Source organism: Antedon mediterranea, chromosome 1 (genome assembly GCF_964355755.1).
Source record: "Antedon mediterranea chromosome 1, ecAntMedi1.1, whole genome shotgun sequence".
Lineage (NCBI taxonomy): Eukaryota > Metazoa > Echinodermata > Crinoidea > Comatulida > Antedonidae > Antedon > Antedon mediterranea.
In genome coordinates this window covers 41273607-41291505 of record NC_092670.1, presented here as the reverse complement: position 1 = coordinate 41291505, position 17899 = coordinate 41273607, and the positions used below count along the sequence as shown (strand labels likewise).

At 33.4% G+C, this 17899-nt stretch overlaps 3 protein-coding genes across 3 annotated transcripts; 1 reads left to right on the top strand and 2 right to left on the bottom strand.

The window, feature by feature from the left end:
• LOC140050215 (uncharacterized) lies at positions 1-5461 on the bottom strand. The gene is made up of 10 exons (XM_072095317.1): positions 5283-5461; positions 3541-3562; positions 3290-3400; positions 2895-3008; positions 2482-2598; positions 1651-1767; positions 1417-1533; positions 1179-1295; positions 935-1045; positions 1-769 (listed from the first exon to the last, which is right to left on the bottom strand). The coding sequence occupies exons 1-10, from the start codon at positions 5337-5339 to the stop codon at positions 501-503; spliced, it is 1152 nt and encodes a 383-aa protein (XP_071951418.1). The 5' UTR covers positions 5340-5461; the 3' UTR covers positions 1-500.
• A 2794-nt stretch (positions 5462-8255) lies between these two features.
• LOC140040496 (tRNA-uridine aminocarboxypropyltransferase 1-like) lies at positions 8256-15918 on the bottom strand. Its single transcript, XM_072086485.1, has 4 exons — positions 15626-15918; positions 13005-13145; positions 12433-12658; positions 8256-11980 (listed from the first exon to the last, which is right to left on the bottom strand). Exons 1-4 carry the CDS (start codon positions 15809-15811, stop codon positions 11607-11609), a joined length of 927 nt encoding a protein of 308 aa, XP_071942586.1. The 5' UTR covers positions 15812-15918; the 3' UTR covers positions 8256-11606.
• Positions 15919-16019: 101 nt separating this feature from the next.
• LOC140040506 (uncharacterized) lies at positions 16020-17899 on the top strand. The gene is made up of 2 exons (XM_072086496.1): positions 16020-16300; positions 16768-17899. The coding sequence occupies exon 2, from the start codon at positions 16783-16785 to the stop codon at positions 17332-17334; it is 552 nt and encodes a 183-aa protein (XP_071942597.1). The 5' UTR covers positions 16020-16300; positions 16768-16782; the 3' UTR covers positions 17335-17899.

The window sequence follows — 17899 nt, the reverse complement described above, 5'->3', positions numbered from 1 at the left end:
CTAAAAGTTGTAAAACATATTCTATAGGATTATCAATTTAATACAGTCTAAGTACTAATGGGTGTACTTTATTATAAACGTCTGTCTGATGGGTACAAACTGCAAACCAGCGAAGCATGCGATTCGTTGGAGCCAACGCCCCACGTGTAATGTTAATTGCAATCTATTATGCTAGTCGGTAAGAAGTGTAGCTACACTAATATTGTACCAAAAGTGCGAGTCAGCGAAAATTGTTTAGAGTTCTCGATCGGTTATTGAAAAACAAATGGTTGTTAAACCATTAAAATAATTCTATAATCATAATAATCAATATGCTATACAGTAAATGTATTAAAATACATTGAATCCTGAGTAACTAATTAATAATAAAATATTGAAAACAGTCACATGGCCTACTTGATAATTCCGCATATATAATAATAGTAATATATTAGGCCGCCTATATTGAATCTTTAAAAATCAACATTTAGCAACATTGTGCCAATGAGGTTTTAATGGGCCTATTGTACCGTAACCGTTAAATGATATAAAATAACAATAACTAAAAGATGTGATTTTAACATAGACGACGTTCCAACACCAGTGGGTGGTGATTGACCGATTGGTGGCAGTGTTTCCTCGCTCGCTGTTATCATTCTATCGTCATTCGTAGATTTCACAGCGTCACTCGTTCTGACGTCATCCGTATTCCATGGCGTCTTGGTGACGTCATAAATGCGGTAATTCGTGGTCATTTCCGTAGTGCTTTCCATTATTTTGGGTGGGCCTACTAAAAAAATAAAATACGCTCAGATTAACAATGATGTCAAGCTAATATCTGTTACAAATTGAAAGATCCAGAAACGATATTTGTAGAGAAAAATCATGTAATGTCCGTTTTACACATTCAATATTATAATGTATGTAATATTAATAATGAATAATTAAATCTTACTGCCGCATGTACTGCCTTCAAATCCTTTCGTACAGTTACATAACATGTTATACTCCTCGTCTAACCTGCACGTTCCGTCATTTTGACAGGGATTCGGTATACATGGGTTGTCTAAAATCAAATGTATATTAAAATTAGATTCCCTATCTGCTAATATATTGTATTTCTAGCAGTGCTATTACCGTATTAGGCACTTCGAACTGCAAGTTTTATAAAATATGTCAATAACTAGTGGAGTGCGAACCTTTTTCACAATGAACACCAGCGTAACCTGTGCCGTCACACAGACATATATAATCCGTCAGCGAAAAACTTCTACAAAACGTTCCATAGTAGCAAGGTGACGGGTAGCATGGGTCAGCTGCAAAAGCAAAAATCAATATTATTAATTATTATATTAACTACTTATTAGGCTAAGTAACTTCGAACAAGTTATAATATCAGGATGTCGTGAATCTGTCGTCATCTCAAAATGTTCTTACGTTCGTCACACAAATCTCCTAAGTATGATGTGCTATTGCAGTGACATTTAAATGCCGTTTCCGAAAGACGTTCACATAAACCATAATTTCTGCACGGATTTGGTCTGCACGAGTCGTCTGAAATAAATAAAATGTATCCTTGTGATAACAAATAATCATAATACTGTAATGGTGAAGAGGATGAGGACGCTTATTCGTCACAAGTCCAACGTGACGTCACACACGTCCACTTACTTTCATCACATAGTTGTCCTCGCTTTCCGGTTCCTTGACAGTCACAGGTAAAACCAGGTTGTTTGTCAGAATAAGAACAAACTCCACCATTACAAGGGCTTGGAGAACACACATCGTCTATAATATCAAAAACATGTCCATTGTAAGTTTATGAACTATTTTTTGAACGAATCGTGCTTAACACAATGTTAACAATTCATGTATACTAACCCTCTCGACAGAGATGTCCTCTGTATCCAGTACCGGCACACTCACATAATATAAAGCAGAACAATGTTAACAATTCATGTATACTAACCCTCTCGACAGAGATGTCTCCTGTATCCAGTACCGGCACATTCACATATAAAGGAGGCAGAACAATGTTAACAATTCATGTATACTAACCCTCTCGACAGAGGTGTCCCCTGTATCCAGTACCGGCACATTCACATATAAAGGAGGCAGAACAATGTTAACAATTCATGTATACTAACCCTCTCGACAGAGGTGTCCCCTGTATCCAGTACCGGCACATTCACATATAAAGGAGGCAGAACAATGTTAACAATTCATGTATACTAACCCTCTCGACAGAGATGTCCCCTGTATCCAGTACCGGCACATTCACATATAAAGGAGGCAGAACAATGTTAACAATTCATGTATACTAACCCTCTCGACAGAGATGTCCCCTGTATCCAGTACCGGCACATTCACATATAAAGGAGGCAGAACAATGTTAACAATTCATGTATACTAACCCTCTCGACAGAGATGTCCCCTGTATCCAGTACCGGCACATTCACATATAAAGGAGGCAGAACAATGTTAACATTCATGTATACTAACCCTCTCGACAGAGATGTCCCCTGTATCCAGTACCGGCACATTCACATATAAAGGAGGCAGAACCATTACGAACACAATCACCATTGTTCTCACATGGACTAGGCGAACATGGATCGTCTAACAAAATTTAAGTACATTAAAATAATGTTGTTTTTTTTTAATCAGGGTTTGATAGTATGAATCGATGATAATAAAAATTGCAATGTAATTATGTCTTCTTATCTTTGTCAAATAAGACACATCAAATATATTCATAGATTCCTATTTATTACTGGTATTGAACTTTATTATTATCGCAATTCATTATACGTATTTATTATTATTTATTTAACATAACAAAATTACTAAACTCCACAAAAAAGTATGTATCATTAAAATTAAGTATAATGTTACACTATAATAGTATTACGCACCTTCGTTACATAATTCTCCAACGTAGCCTGTGCCACCACACGAACAATATGCCTCATCGTCAACAATTGAACACACTCCGTAATTTCGACATGGTGAAGGTACGCATGGATTTCCTACACATAAACGTACATCAGTTTATAGGACGTTATGTCGGTTGTTTCTTGTGTGCTACTTTATTATTACATCATCATCCATAAGTTTATAATAGACATTATCAACAGTCAGTAGGCCTAATCATTGTTACCAACATTTTTTGGAATAAAATACATGATACTCACTTATGTTACAAGTTTTTCCTAAATATCCAGTACCCCGGCAGTCACATGTAAACGAACCGTCCTGATTGTCGGTACAGATACCATAGTTTAAACATAATAATAAACACGATACTCACTTATGTTACAAGTTTCTCCTAGATATCCAGTACCTCGGCAGTCACATGTAAACGAACCATCCTGATTTTCGGTACAAATACCATAGTTTAAACACGGCCGAGGATCACATACTAGCAATATTTACAAGATACATTTCAACATCTGAGATCTGATATATTACCTTGTATAACCCAAAAATACCAAACTACAACTCGAACCATTCAATGTTGATTATATTTTAGGCCTAATATTCAATCCATATTTCACTTACCCTGACTTCTACAAAACCAGCACTGAAAAATAAAGTATCGGCCTATTTGGTTATGGAGTTAATAATGTAAAAATAAAGTATCGGCCTATTTGGTTATGGAGTTAATAATGTAAAAATAAAGTATCGGCCTATTTTGTTATCGAGTTAATAATGTAAAAATAAAGTATCGGCCTATTTGGTTATGGAGTTAATAATGTAAAAATAAAGTATCGGCCTATTTTGTTATCGAGTTAATAATGTAAAAATAAAGTATCGGCCTATTTGGTTATGGAGTTAATAATGTAAAAATAAAGTATCGGCCTATTTGGTTATGGAGTTAATAATGTAAAAATAAAGTATCGGCCTATTTTGTTATCGAGTTAATAATGTAAAAATAAAGTATCGGCCTATTTGGTTATGGAGTTAATAATGTAAAAATAAAGTATCGGCCTATTTTGTTATCGAGTTAATAATGTAAAAATAAAGTATCGGCCTATTTGGTTATCGAGTTAATAATGTAAAAATAAAGTATCGGCCTATTTTGTTATCGAGTTAATAATGTAAAAATAAAGTATCGGCCTATTTTGTTATCGAGTTAATAATGTAAAAATAAAGTATCGGGCTATTTGGTTATGGAGTTAATAATGTAAAAATAAAGTATCGGCCTATTTGGTTATGGAGTTAATAATGTAAAAATAAAGTATCGGCCTATTTGGTTATGGAGTTAATAATGTAAAAATAAAGTATCGGTCTATTTTGTTATCGAGTTAATAATGTAAAAATAAAGTATCGGCCTATTTGGTTATGGAGTTAATAATGTAAAAATAAAGTATCGGCCTATTTTTTTATGGAGTTAATAATGTAAAAATAAAGTATCGGCCTATTTTGTCATCGAGTTAATAATGTAAAAATAAAGTATCGGCCTATTTTGTCATCGAGTTAATAATGTAAAAATAAAGTATCGGCCTATTTGGTTATGGAGTTAATAATGTAAAAATAAAGTATCGGTCTATTTTGTTATCGAGTTAATAATGTAAAAATAAAGTATCGGCCTATTTGGTTATCGAGTTAATAATGTAAAAATAAAGTATCGGCCTATTTTGTTATCGAGTTAATAATGTAAAAATAAAGTATCGGCCTATTTTGTTATCGAGTTAATAATGTAAAAATAAAGTATCGGCCTATTTTGTCATCGAGTTAATAATGTAAAAATAAAGTATCGGCCTATTTTGTCATCGAGTTAATAATGTAAAAATAAAGTATCGGCCTATTTGGTTATGGAGTTAATAATGTAAAAATAAAGTATCGGCCTATTTTGTTATCGAGTTAATAATGTAAAAATAAAGTATCGGCCTATTTGGTTATGGAGTTAATAATGTAAAAATAAAGTATCGGCCTATTTGGTTATCGAGTTAATAATGTAAAAATAAAGTATCGGCCTATTTGGTTTTCGAGTTAATAATGTAAAAATAAAGTATCGGCCTATTTGGTTATGGAGTTAATAATGTAACAATTCTATTCCTACTAAATTATATCGGTCTACTTATCGGCGCTATATGATCAATTTAATATTATTTCGTCAGATTTAGGCTATCGTCGTAAGACCCCAGAGTATTTCAACTCAAATTAAGAAATATTTATCATGATTCATGGCTGTTGAATGTTCGTCATAATAGTTGTCTTGCTTCAATTCAATACCGACAAAACCTTTCTTTAGACGTGTGCTTGATTACATCTTTACAACAAATATGCAGCATACTTACCCAAGATACCAACACCAATACAACTCTTAATTGTGTGTAAAGTGGAACTCGAAACATGATTTTAGACGTGCGCAGTTTGGTATAAATACCGTTACCGTATAACCTAATAACAGTACAGTACGGTACTATATATCGGCAAATTATGGTAACACAGGATAAAAACTGGTCTCTCCACTCAATCTTTTTTTGTAATGAAAGGTAGCTGTATTTTATTTCTGTAATCAGGCATAAAATACGGTTAAATAGGCAATTTCAATGTTTACATTTCGTTTGTCATCGACGTGTGTCATTCATGGTCTGTTAGACCGATCGCCTATTGAGTGTTGAAAACCCGATCATTTCTACGTAAGGACTCACAGTAAATTGGAGTAATTGATTAATCCACATTTGTTTTATTATGTGGACTCGGAATTGTATATACTATCAATATTCAATGATTGTTTTTATTTCACAGTCTCGGTGCATCTGTGGTTTATGTGCTAACATGAGCCGCCCTTAGTCATGCCTAGTCGATTCAACATGAACCCAAATAACGACTTATAGATTCCTGTTGAATACTGTTTACTGAACAACCACACGTACAGTACATTTTATTCTTCTCCAAACATAAAGACGTCAGCCAATATTATAATAGTACATTTTAGAATTAAGAAAGAAAACGCAACGAGACGGGAACCCACTACATTAGCGGCCCGGAAATCACCGAGTTGAGAAAACGCAACGAGACGGGAACCCACTACATTGGCGGCTCTGAAATCACCGAGTTTCGCGTTACATTGAGTATTGGTCTATCTATAAAAATGTTTAGTTTGTACAGAAACGAGTGTAGGCCATTCAGCAATGTGTGCTAATTTTACGAACACGTACATACGTACACATTACGTATAACTGTATGACGTCAAAACCGTTAGGACGAATGCACCCCATGCATGAATAATGGACGCATTGAACGATGAGCGTTGTTCCGTAGAGGGTTAGTGTTCTGTTTTTATATAAATCATTACGGTAAGCAATTAGTATTAACCGGTATTTACTATACAAATTGATTGGTACACGTTTATTAAAGCTAAAACCAACACTGATTTAAATAATTACGAATCCTTTTATAAATATGTTATATCTTTATTTACATGATTTTATATACATTCACCCTTTCGGATCAATTATCATTATCTGAGTCCATGTACAAGTCCAAGTCCATGATATGCACAGTATTCGTAACATTAATGGTACGGATGGTGGCATGTGGGCCGCGTGCGCTCTCCAATTAGACAGGCAATAATTAAATTAGACAAACATAATTAATGATGATGAATGACAACATTTAAAACGTATGTAGGAGTAATGCCTATAAACAAAATTCGAAACAAACAGTACATCATTCACAAGATCCGTTATTTCAGTTAAGACTCTATCAGCAGCATATATTTAGTTATTACTAATAGGCCTACTCAGGACAGATGCACGGGTAGCACGTTTAATGGTACTGTATACTGTATACGGACAGTTGGAACTTCATCAGCAGCATATTTCGTTATAATTAATAGACCTGCTCAGAACGGATCCACGGGTAGCACGTTTAACGGTATACTGATATACGGACGGTCGAAACTTCATCAGCAGAGAAAACGTGCATATATCGTTATTAATAGGCTTACTCAGGACAGATGCACGGGTAGCACGTTTAACGGTATACTGTATACGGACGGTCGAAACTTCATCAGCAGAGAAAACGTGCATATATTTCGTTATTAATAGGCTTACTCAGGACAGATCCACGTGTAGCACGTTTAACGGTATACTGATATACGGACGGTCGAAACTTCGTCTGCAGACAAAACGTGCATGTCGTTATTAATAGGCTTACTCATGACGAATCCACGGGTAGCACGTTTAACGGTATACTGTATACGGACGGTCGGAACTTCATCAGCAGCATATATTTCATTATTAATAGGCTTACTCAGGACGGATTCACGGGTAGCACGTATACTATATACGCGAACGGTCGGAACTTCATCAGCAGAATATTTCACCATTCACATCAGTTTTTAAGGATTACTCATATAACGTCAATTATCCATCCGTGGTTTGCGATATTCTCCCCGACATAGAGTAATTCATTGTTTCATTATTCACTATCCTTTTTGGAAAATACATGAGAAATCACGAATCTTGTAGCGGCGTAGATGTATTATTGATTATATTTATTTTGCCTTCCTTTACAAAATGTCTGATTTCATCCATTTTAGCCGATTGTTTTGGGTCGTACCTTGGTGCTACTCCAATAATTACTTCCTGTTTGATTTCATCCATTTTAGCCGATTGTTTTGGGTCGTACGTTGGTGCTACTCCAATCATTACTTCTTCTTCTCTTCGAATTCGTTTTGAATGACTCGCTGATGATCGTCGTCTTCTACTTGACTAAACAAAATTAAATAAAACAATTGTTTTTAATCGGTAATTAAAACGTCCAATCCAATTAGATTGATTTTTATTTTGTTTTATCATTCTGTTTTTTCTTCAAAAGTATACTTACACCTAGAATAGCATCAGTTGTAAGAATACATGTGAGGAACATTGTTAAGCACAATAAATAACACCAACTTCTTTTTACCATTTTATCTAAAAAATAACATTTTAACAATGAATGCACTAAACCACTTAATTTGATTGATTGATTTACTTTAACTAGAGTCACACAGATACGTACAATATAAACATATAAAACAATTTTAAAATCAGTACAACAGTAGTAGTTGATACCAACAAGTAAAATACTGAATTCCTTTTGGGTCCAAACCACGAAAAACAAATTGCACAGTACTTCCATACACAAATTGTAAAAGAAGAAATTCAAAATCAATAATCCAAGACGTAAAAAAAAACTATGAGTTAAAATGTTAACAATCTTTATTAAAAAAATGGTTTTAACATTTTTTGAACATACAAATTCAAGTAAAGACACAAAATACAGTTAAAAGGCAGTGTCTCCAGATTATGGGAGTATTGTACCCTTAGAATATGATTTTAGAGTCTGTCTAAAAGTATACTGTTTTATGTTGGACGATTTATTTAGGCCTATACAAACAGGAATATAATTGTTCCAGGCTTTAATAGCGTTATAATAAAATGTGTTCATACATAACAACAACTCTGGCATAGAGACGGTTATTCCTTAATTTGAAAAAGAAGACATGCATGAACGACATTGAAACAAAAATTATCGAGAACGCTCATTTATCAATTCAATACAAATTTGATTTTATTTTGATTGAATCACGTCCATAGTACAAGCTGCAAAAGCTATTGCAGCATATTAAAAAAACAGTTTAAAAATAAATATAATAATGAATATTTAAAGAAAAAACTATATTTAAATGGTATCAGATCATTTTGAACATAGCAATCACTTGGGGCAATGAAGATATAGTCCATACGGTATTATGATGATTATTTATCAATCCATAATAACCTTATTGCCTTTAAAGAAAACTTTATGGTACATTAAAACTAATATGGTTCAGTTTAGTTTATTCCACAATCCGTTAAAAAAACTATTTTGAATAAAGAAGGCAATTTTACGGCAAGAAATATTCTTTAACTTAAAAATTAGAGATAAATTTTAACATAATGATTGTATTACTTACCGACTATTGTTTTACTGAATTCGAAAACTACGAATTTCACCACAATAAACACCTAGTAATTCCAATAGTTTGATTTGCGTAGACGCAGGTGACACCATGTATTGTACGATAAAGTTTAGTGTTGACTTTGTTTTAACGTTGACGTTTCACGATATTAGGTCATTTGACCACAAGCAACCTTTTTGATTGGTTATAATGCAGAACAATATTGTGAATGTACTCTCTGTCAATTTATACTACGTCAATCGACCGCAACAAGTATAGCCAATAATACTCAGCACTATGAGTCGAGGAGGACCCAACATTTCAGATTCTTTGGTGAATTTCAGGGTTTCATATACCGTATATTAATACACAAATTATGTTAATAAAAATAAAAGCAATTATGTACAGTAAAACATCAAATTCGAGATTTTATATAACATTTCTATCATAAATTTGTTTTAATCAAAATTTTAGTGCCGTATAATTTCTAAGAAAAGATGCATGTCTTTATTAGGCTTATTCTATGCTTCAACTTCTGTCAAGTATTGTCATTATTTATTGACGTTTTGCTTCGGTCATTTTTTTCAAATGTATTGCGGCGTCTTTATTGGTGTTCAGCGGGTGTTTATGAATAATGTGTGGTACTGTGAAGTTTGTTTAATATTCACTATAGAATCATGTTTCGTCATAAATATACACATATATACATTAATTTCGAAAAAAAATCAGTAGCATTGTTATAAATATTGTAGTCTAACGTCATTCTATGAATATTTATATCGAAACGGCTACTTAATCATTGTAATACTAATATGGCCTATTAATATCAAATACACCAACAGCAATGTAGACAGCAAATCATACCATCTTAATAACATCAGAGTAAAAAAAGGGATGGAATGATACCACATCTGTATTTAGTACGGTAACTATAAAAGGGATGGAATGATACCACATCTGTATTTAGTACGGTAACTATAAAAGGGATGGAATGATACCACATCTGTATTTAGTACGGTAACTATAAAAAAAATACAAACAGAATATTGGGTGGGAATTACTTTAACGACTGCTGGTCAAGAAAGCGAACAACTGGCCTATATATATATGTACTATGAAGTTCACTGGTTGGCCATGGCCTCAGTCTCAACTCTCACATTTTGTAATCGTTGTATTACTACTTGTTGGCCGATAAAAATGACAACAATTTAGGCTTAAATAATAAACTGTGATTACACGGGGTTTAACCCCCACTTTTTTTTTCTTTTCTTTTTTTGGCATTGGAGATGAATCAAGCAAATATTGGTTTGGTCAACCATAGTAGCCAGAGATGGTTTAACACTTTTTGTGACGCCGTTTGTAGTAGTCCTCATGTCAAGTTCTAAAATATAAAGCAACCAACTGTTTCAACTGTATTTTGGCCTGTGTATTTTACATCCGACACCACAAAGTGACATAATTTATTTGACTACATAGTACAACATTGTTGAAAAGATATTTTGTTGTTTAACAGCAGATGTTTTGTAAGTGGTAGACACGCTAGTCATGTACTTGAAATCACCTTCTAACACTAAAGTCACACGAATTAACAAGTAGGTCGGTAAAATTGTATTATTCTGTATTTTCAATATTTGTAATTACTTTTGTAACTCCGGCTTGTACGGACAAGGATCGTCGTCGACAATGCACGTAGCCCAACTTATATCATGATGTCAATTTCTATTCTCATGATATATTGATATAGTTCATTACCCTTCTGTGAACGCGGAGTGAAATATCGTAGTTGTTGTGATTAAAGATACATCGGTGTTTAATCGCTTTCCATTTTATTTGGTCACATAAAGATAATCCTCAATCAATATAATATTCGCAGAATAGGTTTTACGAAAACCATGGTTAGGGTTCTGTCTTTTTAAAGTAGGACTCTTGTCACCTGGCCTACACTCCTTAACAACAAATATGGACACCTTTAAAGTAAGACTCTTGTCACCTGGCCTACACTCCTTAACAACAAATATGGACACCTGTTCTACATAAAGAGGTCAGAAAACAAAATGGACTTGAATCTGAAGACCAAATACAGAGTCTCTATTGTTGTTTCTTATAGTATAATCAATCATAAGCCAATAAAAGTTTACGTGGGTTACCAAACCGGCGGCATTGAACAATCTAGTAATTTGAGAGATAAATTGCCGTCTGCTCCCAAGAATCAGGTGTACCTTCTATGATTCATTTATGTTTATCAAAGTGTTGATTGTTTATTAAGAGCAATAAAAAAAACATTTGAAACTCAATTTGAACATCATAACTTGTAAAGTGTGAACAAAGGGCACAATATATAGACTATTACGAACAGTGAAGACGATAACTCAATTTGAACAACTTTTATAGTGTGAACATAGGGTACAATATATAGGCTATTACGAACAGTGAAGACGATAACTCAATATGAACAACTTGTATAGTGTGAACATAGGGTACAATATATAGGCTTTTACGAACAGTGAAGACGATAACTCAATTTGAACAACTTGTATAGTGTGAACATAGGGTACAATATATAGGCTATTACGAACAGTGAAGACGATAACTCAATTTGAAAAACTTGTATAGTGTGAACATAGGGTACAATATATAGGCTATTACGAATATAGCGACGACAAGTGATTTAATAGTGGTTTGTTTGATATTATGAAGAACCTGCTTTTTTGTTCGAATCATCATTATTTTGTTTACATTTCTCTTTTTCTACATCATCTAAATTGTCAAGTTTCTTATTTCTTATTTTCTCTTCCCAATCTTGTCGTTTTCGTTTTCTTATATTTTCCATTCCCTCATGTTTTTTCTCCTCATTACTTTTTTCAACCACTTTGTACATAAACGCGTAAAAATACAGAAGATTATCATAGCGGCCGTCATATGGAATATCGTCGTGCGTTAGATTGTGATAATCAACGAGAAAATAATAAATGGCTTCTATAGTTGCTAGGTAAGTGTTTGGCTTGTCCTTTTGTGTTCTCCAAAAGCAGGTTTCTCTACTGTTCAGTATTATACAAGGTAAACCTAATAAGAACAAAACAGAATGACGTCATATGATTTGTGTTCCCCAAAAGCAGGTTTCTCTACTGTTCAGTATTATACAAGGTAAACCTAATAAGAACAAAACAGAATGACATAATAAACCATAACCATTGCTTTTTACTATATTGATATTTTTTCACTAATGTAATCAATAATAATGTTATTGATAATCGTTTCTATAGATATCAAAATATTATTTTATCTTCGTAATGTTAATGCTATTAGAAGAGAAGCAGCATTAACATTTATATTGTAATAAAATAATTAATTACCAATAATTCTATCGTAATAACATACTGGATTACCAATAATATTAACCTTTCTATAATTACTGCATTTATTACAAAGTTTCTATCAAAATAAAATATTTATCATAATTTTTTCTATATTGATAAACACTGTATTTTGTTGTTATATTAGTTTTTATAATTTACCTTTCAATCTTTCATCTCTGAATATTTGATTACTTTGATTCCAAGTACTGTCAATAAAAACAACACGTGTGAAAGAGGAATCTATTTGCTCTTTCACACCCTCTTTTTTGTCGTCTTCCTTTCCCTCTTTTTTGTCGTCTTCCTTTCCCTCTTTTTTGTCGTCTTTTGGCACTTTAAAAATATCGTCTAATTTCACAGCATCTTTAGATGGAAAAACGAGCACTACCTGCAAGTCAAATATGACAAATAACAAGGAACATGATAAACTGGGTGTAAAAGAAACAATATACACCAAACATTTTAAAAAATGAAAGAAAACTTGACTGTAATGATTACCTTCTCTGAAGAATCAATAAAAATCCGGAATACATAATAATAATAATAAGATTTTGGGTGATATTAACCCAGCAATGAAAGAAAACTTAATGATGACTATATAATCATTGATTTTACCTTTTCAGATGACTCAAAATCTGGAATACATGGAAAGGTGTAGATAGTAACATCATTGGGTGATACTGTATTAACCCAGCAATGAAAGAAAACTTAATGATGACTATATAATGATTTACCTTTTCAGATGACTCAAAATCTGGAATACATGGAAAGGTGTAGATAGTAACATCATTGGGTGATATTAACCCAGCATGTACTGCTGTGCTTTTGCCATCTATTTCTTTTGGATGTTTTATTATGTCAATTTTTAATGGTAACTACAGTACAAAGAAAATAATGAAGAATATTGCTAATATAAAATCAATAAATGTATTTGATTTATAACATAACCATATTCCAAAAAAATTATATTTTCCTCCAAAAACATTTTTAAAAATGAAGATTAATCGAAATCAGACCTTTCCATTTTGCAGTTTTAATCAAGTTATTTACGTTTACTTCTATAGAAACAAACCAATAAAATAGCATATTCAACAACAACAATTTTTTTATAGTTACTGTCATTATTATTTAGTAGGCCTAGGCCTAATTAATAATGATATGATAATACTGTATTATTATCATTATTATTATTTATCTATATTATAAGTGAGAGAGTTTGTACGTCTGTCTGTGTGTTTGTTTGTTTGTTCGCTATACACATTTTTGTTACTGCACGCAATCTTACATATGGGGTATCAAAATGACCGCAATTGTACCGGGAATGTTCTAAGCTATATTTGAACATCATCCGCCACCTAGGATCCAAGTTAGGGACCAAAATGTGGTCAAAACCCCCACTTTCGATGTTTGTTCGATATACAAATTTCTGTTTCTGCAGGGTTATACTGTACATATCGGGTATCAAAATGATGGCAATTGTACCCGGAAGGTTTTAAACTACATTAAAAAAATTCCCCCGAACTGGGGTTTTTGTGGGAGGGCGGTGGGGGGGTGGGGGGGTTGGCTGTGGTAGTTTGTGATGTCATTTTTGCTAGGGCTCGGGGTTGTAGGCTATCGAATTGTACAATTATACTACAAAAGTTTTACAGTATTTGAATTATCCTCAGCAAGGCGTTTGGGGAAATATAGATATAGATATACTGTACATATTTTATTCATTAACCAATATGACACCTATTCAATTACACATTTAGCAAAGTACTTTAACTATATCCAGCTATGTATTGGCCTCTTGGATTGTCTCATTACAGACATCCATTTCCTGTGTGAACATACACACGTTCTTTACTGTTACTGTGTTCTACTACTATATTTGAACATCAGACGCCATCTAGGACCGAAATGGTCCACTTTCGATGTTTGTTCGTTATACAAATTTCTGTTTCTGCATGAAACCATACATATAGGGTATCAAAATTATAGCAAATGTACTGGGAAGGTTTTAAACGACGTCACATTGCAAAAATCCGGGGATTTGGTTAGATAGGGTGTGGGAGTTGAGGTTCAGAAGGTTGTGAGGATTTTGCTTAGGCTAGGGGTAGTTGGCTATCAAATTGACCAGAATTGTAGTAGGATAATGTATTTTAATTATCCCTGGGAAGGGGAATGGAGTTTGAGGTGGGGATGTAAGCTTATCACCATGTCAGAAACTGTATTGGGAATGTTTTAAACTGCTTTTGAAAACTGCTTGAGGGATTATGGATTGGGAGTGCTGGCTAACACAATTTGTACTGGAATCGTCTTAAACATATCACCCAGTATCTGGGGTGTGTTTGGAGGGGAGGAGAAGGAGCGAAAATATTGGCATAATGAAGTAGTCTATATGATTGGAATTGTAATAGGAAAAGTTACTACATTTGAACTGTCCAGGGGAGGAGTTAAGGTTTGTTGATTGTGGTTGGGATGGTGAGAGGAGAAAGAAGGCTGGGGGGACGCAGTATCAAAATTAGATATTTTAATTATCAGCCAATATGACACCTATTCATTTATACAGTTTACAACGTACTTAAAACATACACCTATCATAGCTATGTACACCCCTACCCCTAAAGTTGAATTGAAATTTGTCCTGGGAAGTATTTGTTTTTAGTCGCGTGGACGCGACTCTATAGTTCACTATGTCGGTCGGTCTGTCTGTCGGTCCGGTATCACTATGCGTTTTATCGCTTTCTGACCTTATCTTGATATCAGTTTAATCTAGCTAAGTCAATTTTTCACAGTATATTCCTTATGGCCAGGAATCGATGTGGTTATGTTTTCACGGTGCGCAATAAAAAATTACGCGGTCTACGCACAATTTAACGAAATCACGTTTGTAATCATATCTTCACAACCATGAATCACAATTAAATAAAATTTGGTACTCATAAATTTCAGGGCATAAATCATCATATGGCAATACAATTACGTGCGTAGCGCATGTAACGCATGCGTACGCGCGCTTAAAATTTTCAAAATTTATTTTCGAAATAAGAGTACGTTTCAGGCAATTTTAAGCGTTTACAAAATTGCCATGAGTGCGCAGATTTTTGCGCGCGCACTGCGCGTTAAATGTTATTGCGCACTCTTTTTGCCCGATTTCTGTTTTCTTGACTTACTTTTCAACTCGAAATTACGTTATACGAGCACGTCAAAAGTGACAGGCTACGCACGTGTAAATTAAAAAGGTTCAGTAGTAAGTTCGCCTACCCCCTCTACTAAGTACTATAGTACTATTGATTGATGTCAGATTAATTTGATAATTACCAATCAGTCTTTAGTTAGATATTGTTAGAAATTGAAAGTAAACATTTACCTTTACTTGTGGAACTTTATCTTTGAGTTCTTCAACCGGTACATAACAAGTATAGCAATAAAACTTTCTTGATGCTTTGCAATTTGGACATGGAGATCGTCCATTCATTGACTCGAGGATAGAATGCGATGCTAATTTCAAGTTTTTAAGAAGCAAACCCCCACTGGCTCTTCTATCTTCATCCATGTTCCTTTAGAATGATTCAAATGAATTAATTCAAAAATGATGGGTAGACTTAGGTTAAAACTATGGGAATACAGTATTACAAGCAACAAAAAATATTTTACAGGAGGCTGACATTTTAATGTGTGTGTTTGTTAAATCAATACTCTACTGTAACAACTTTGTGTAATTTCTTTTGCAAAAAAATAATTAAAACATAATATATGAATGGAAAAATTATGCATTAATACATTTTTTTTAGTTTGGATTTATTTATTGAATACACTAAACGTAAATAAAAAATACGTTGTTTTTTTTGGTATAAAGATTTTTATTGGCGCGTTCGTGTGGGAGATGTGTCCTTCGGTACTGAGGGCGCTATATACGTAAACATTACATTACAAAAAGGAGCTAACACAATTAACTAGGCTAGCCGTTTAGATTGCTTTTTAAACTCTTCTGCCTGCAGGTATATGGGAAGTACAGTGTATATTAATTTAATTAAAAGAAAGGGTAAGATATTTGGATATTATACACTTGAGTTAGTTGAGTGTACGTATATTGGGTGCCAAACCTGGCTGGGCTGAATCGTCCCTGCTGGGCCTAGCCTGCCTGCTGGTGGTGCAGTGTGGTAGGTAGTTGTTGGACCGATTCAGTCAAGAATCCGGGCGGGACGATTCGGTCATCACACACAGCCAGGCGCGCTACATATCGATCAACAGAAATCAATAAAATGACAGTTAAAGGCCGGTTCTACACTTCCCATAATCTGGAATGGATTGTTGTGTTTTGGTTTTTTTAATAATTTGTTATTGTTGTACTTGCTTGAATGCTTGGCTTTAAATTAATTATATAGTCATTCTAATTTCAGATAATTTCTATTAATGTTATTAAATACTGTACTGGTTTTGTAAATCATTATGATTACGATACGAGGGACAAGTAAACAAATAATTATTATGCATTTATCTTTTTTAAAGGCAGCAGCAAGAAGCATGAATGTGGATAATGCTCTGCAGGAATTGGGCATGCTCAGTGTTGTAACAGACAGCCGTAAACAATTTCTGCTGGAGAAAAGTAGGAAAAATGAAAGAGAAAGGAAAAATGAAAGAGAAAGCAAAAAAAGTTCTTCCAGTTACCAAGTTCTTTGCATGAATCCAACATTTGTTACAGGTTTGGGCCCCATCAAATATGTTCCACAAGAAGGAATAACTGAAAGCGATGAAGCTCAGAAAAGTCCCAGTTGTTCAACAACAACAAGAATGGAGAGGCAAGAGAACTATAGTAAAGCTACCCGGGAAAGGCGATTTAGAAAGTATTATCTCAAGCCGTATTACAATCCAAGACGTTTTGAGACAAAAATGGAAACTGATGAGGATGATGTCACATTCACAGAGAATTCTAACCAATCAAACCTTGCTTGTATTAGATCTATACGTCGTAGAAGATCAAAATCTCTAGATGACATTAAACTTGTAAAAGATGTACAGCAAAAGAAAGATGTTGAAAAAGTTGCTAAAGTTATGCAAAATCTAACTGTAAAGTAAATCTAGTATTATTATGCTACAGAAGAATTGAGAACGTGAAAATAGTTTATGTAGTAGTCAAAAGGTGGATGATAGGCCAAATGAAATTTAAGCAAGTGGTTTTAACTACTTGTCTTTTAAATTTAAGCAAGTGGTTTTAACTACTTGTCTTTTAAATTTAAGCAAGTGGTTTTAACTACTTGTCTTTTAAATTTAAGCAAGTGGTTTTAACTACTTGTCTTTTAGTTTCAATTTGAACATTTTCCTTATACTGTTTGTTAATGTTGTCTACTTTTTTCTACTGTTTAAAAGCTATTTATATAACTATGCAAGATGTACTTTGGTACATAGCAATTGTAGCATTTATAGTTTTGTTCTTGTGAAGAGTATAATAGTTATTTAAATAGAAAGAGGCATATTAATTGGATACAGTCGCTCCCTATATTTTTTTTAAGTAATAAAGAAAAACTCTATATCATTTTCTTTTTGTTTAACATTATTTATAACTTATTTATTCATCTTGATTTATTTTTATCTTTAATTTATTGTGCAATTGTTGAATGACAAGTTATATGTTTGCTTTTTA

Bases quoted from the DNA above. Each gene is read 5' to 3' on its own strand.
- LOC140040496 (XM_072086485.1), bottom strand. From the start codon at position 15,811: ATGGATGAAGATAGAAGAGCCAGTGGGGGTTTGCTTCTTAAAAACTTG. The intron at 12,659-13,004 runs GTAAATCATTAT...TTTGACTTGCAG, and splicing joins ATTTTGAGTCATCTGAAAAG to GTAGTGCTCGTTTTTCCATC. The intron at 11,981-12,432 runs GTAAATTATAAA...TGTTCTTATTAG, and splicing joins CAGAGATGAAAGATTGAAAG to GTTTACCTTGTATAATACTG.
- LOC140040506 (XM_072086496.1), top strand. From the start codon at position 16,783: ATGAATGTGGATAATGCTCTGCAGGAATTGGGCATGCTCAGTGTTGTA.
- LOC140050215 (XM_072095317.1), bottom strand. From the start codon at position 5,339: ATGTTTCGAGTTCCACTTTACACACAATTAAGAGTTGTATTGGTGTTG. The intron at 1,534-1,650 runs GTAAGTGGACGT...TATTTATTTCAG, and splicing joins AGGACAACTATGTGATGAAA to ACGACTCGTGCAGACCAAAT. The intron at 1,296-1,416 runs GTAAGAACATTT...TTGCTTTTGCAG, and splicing joins AGGAGATTTGTGTGACGAAC to CTGACCCATGCTACCCGTCA.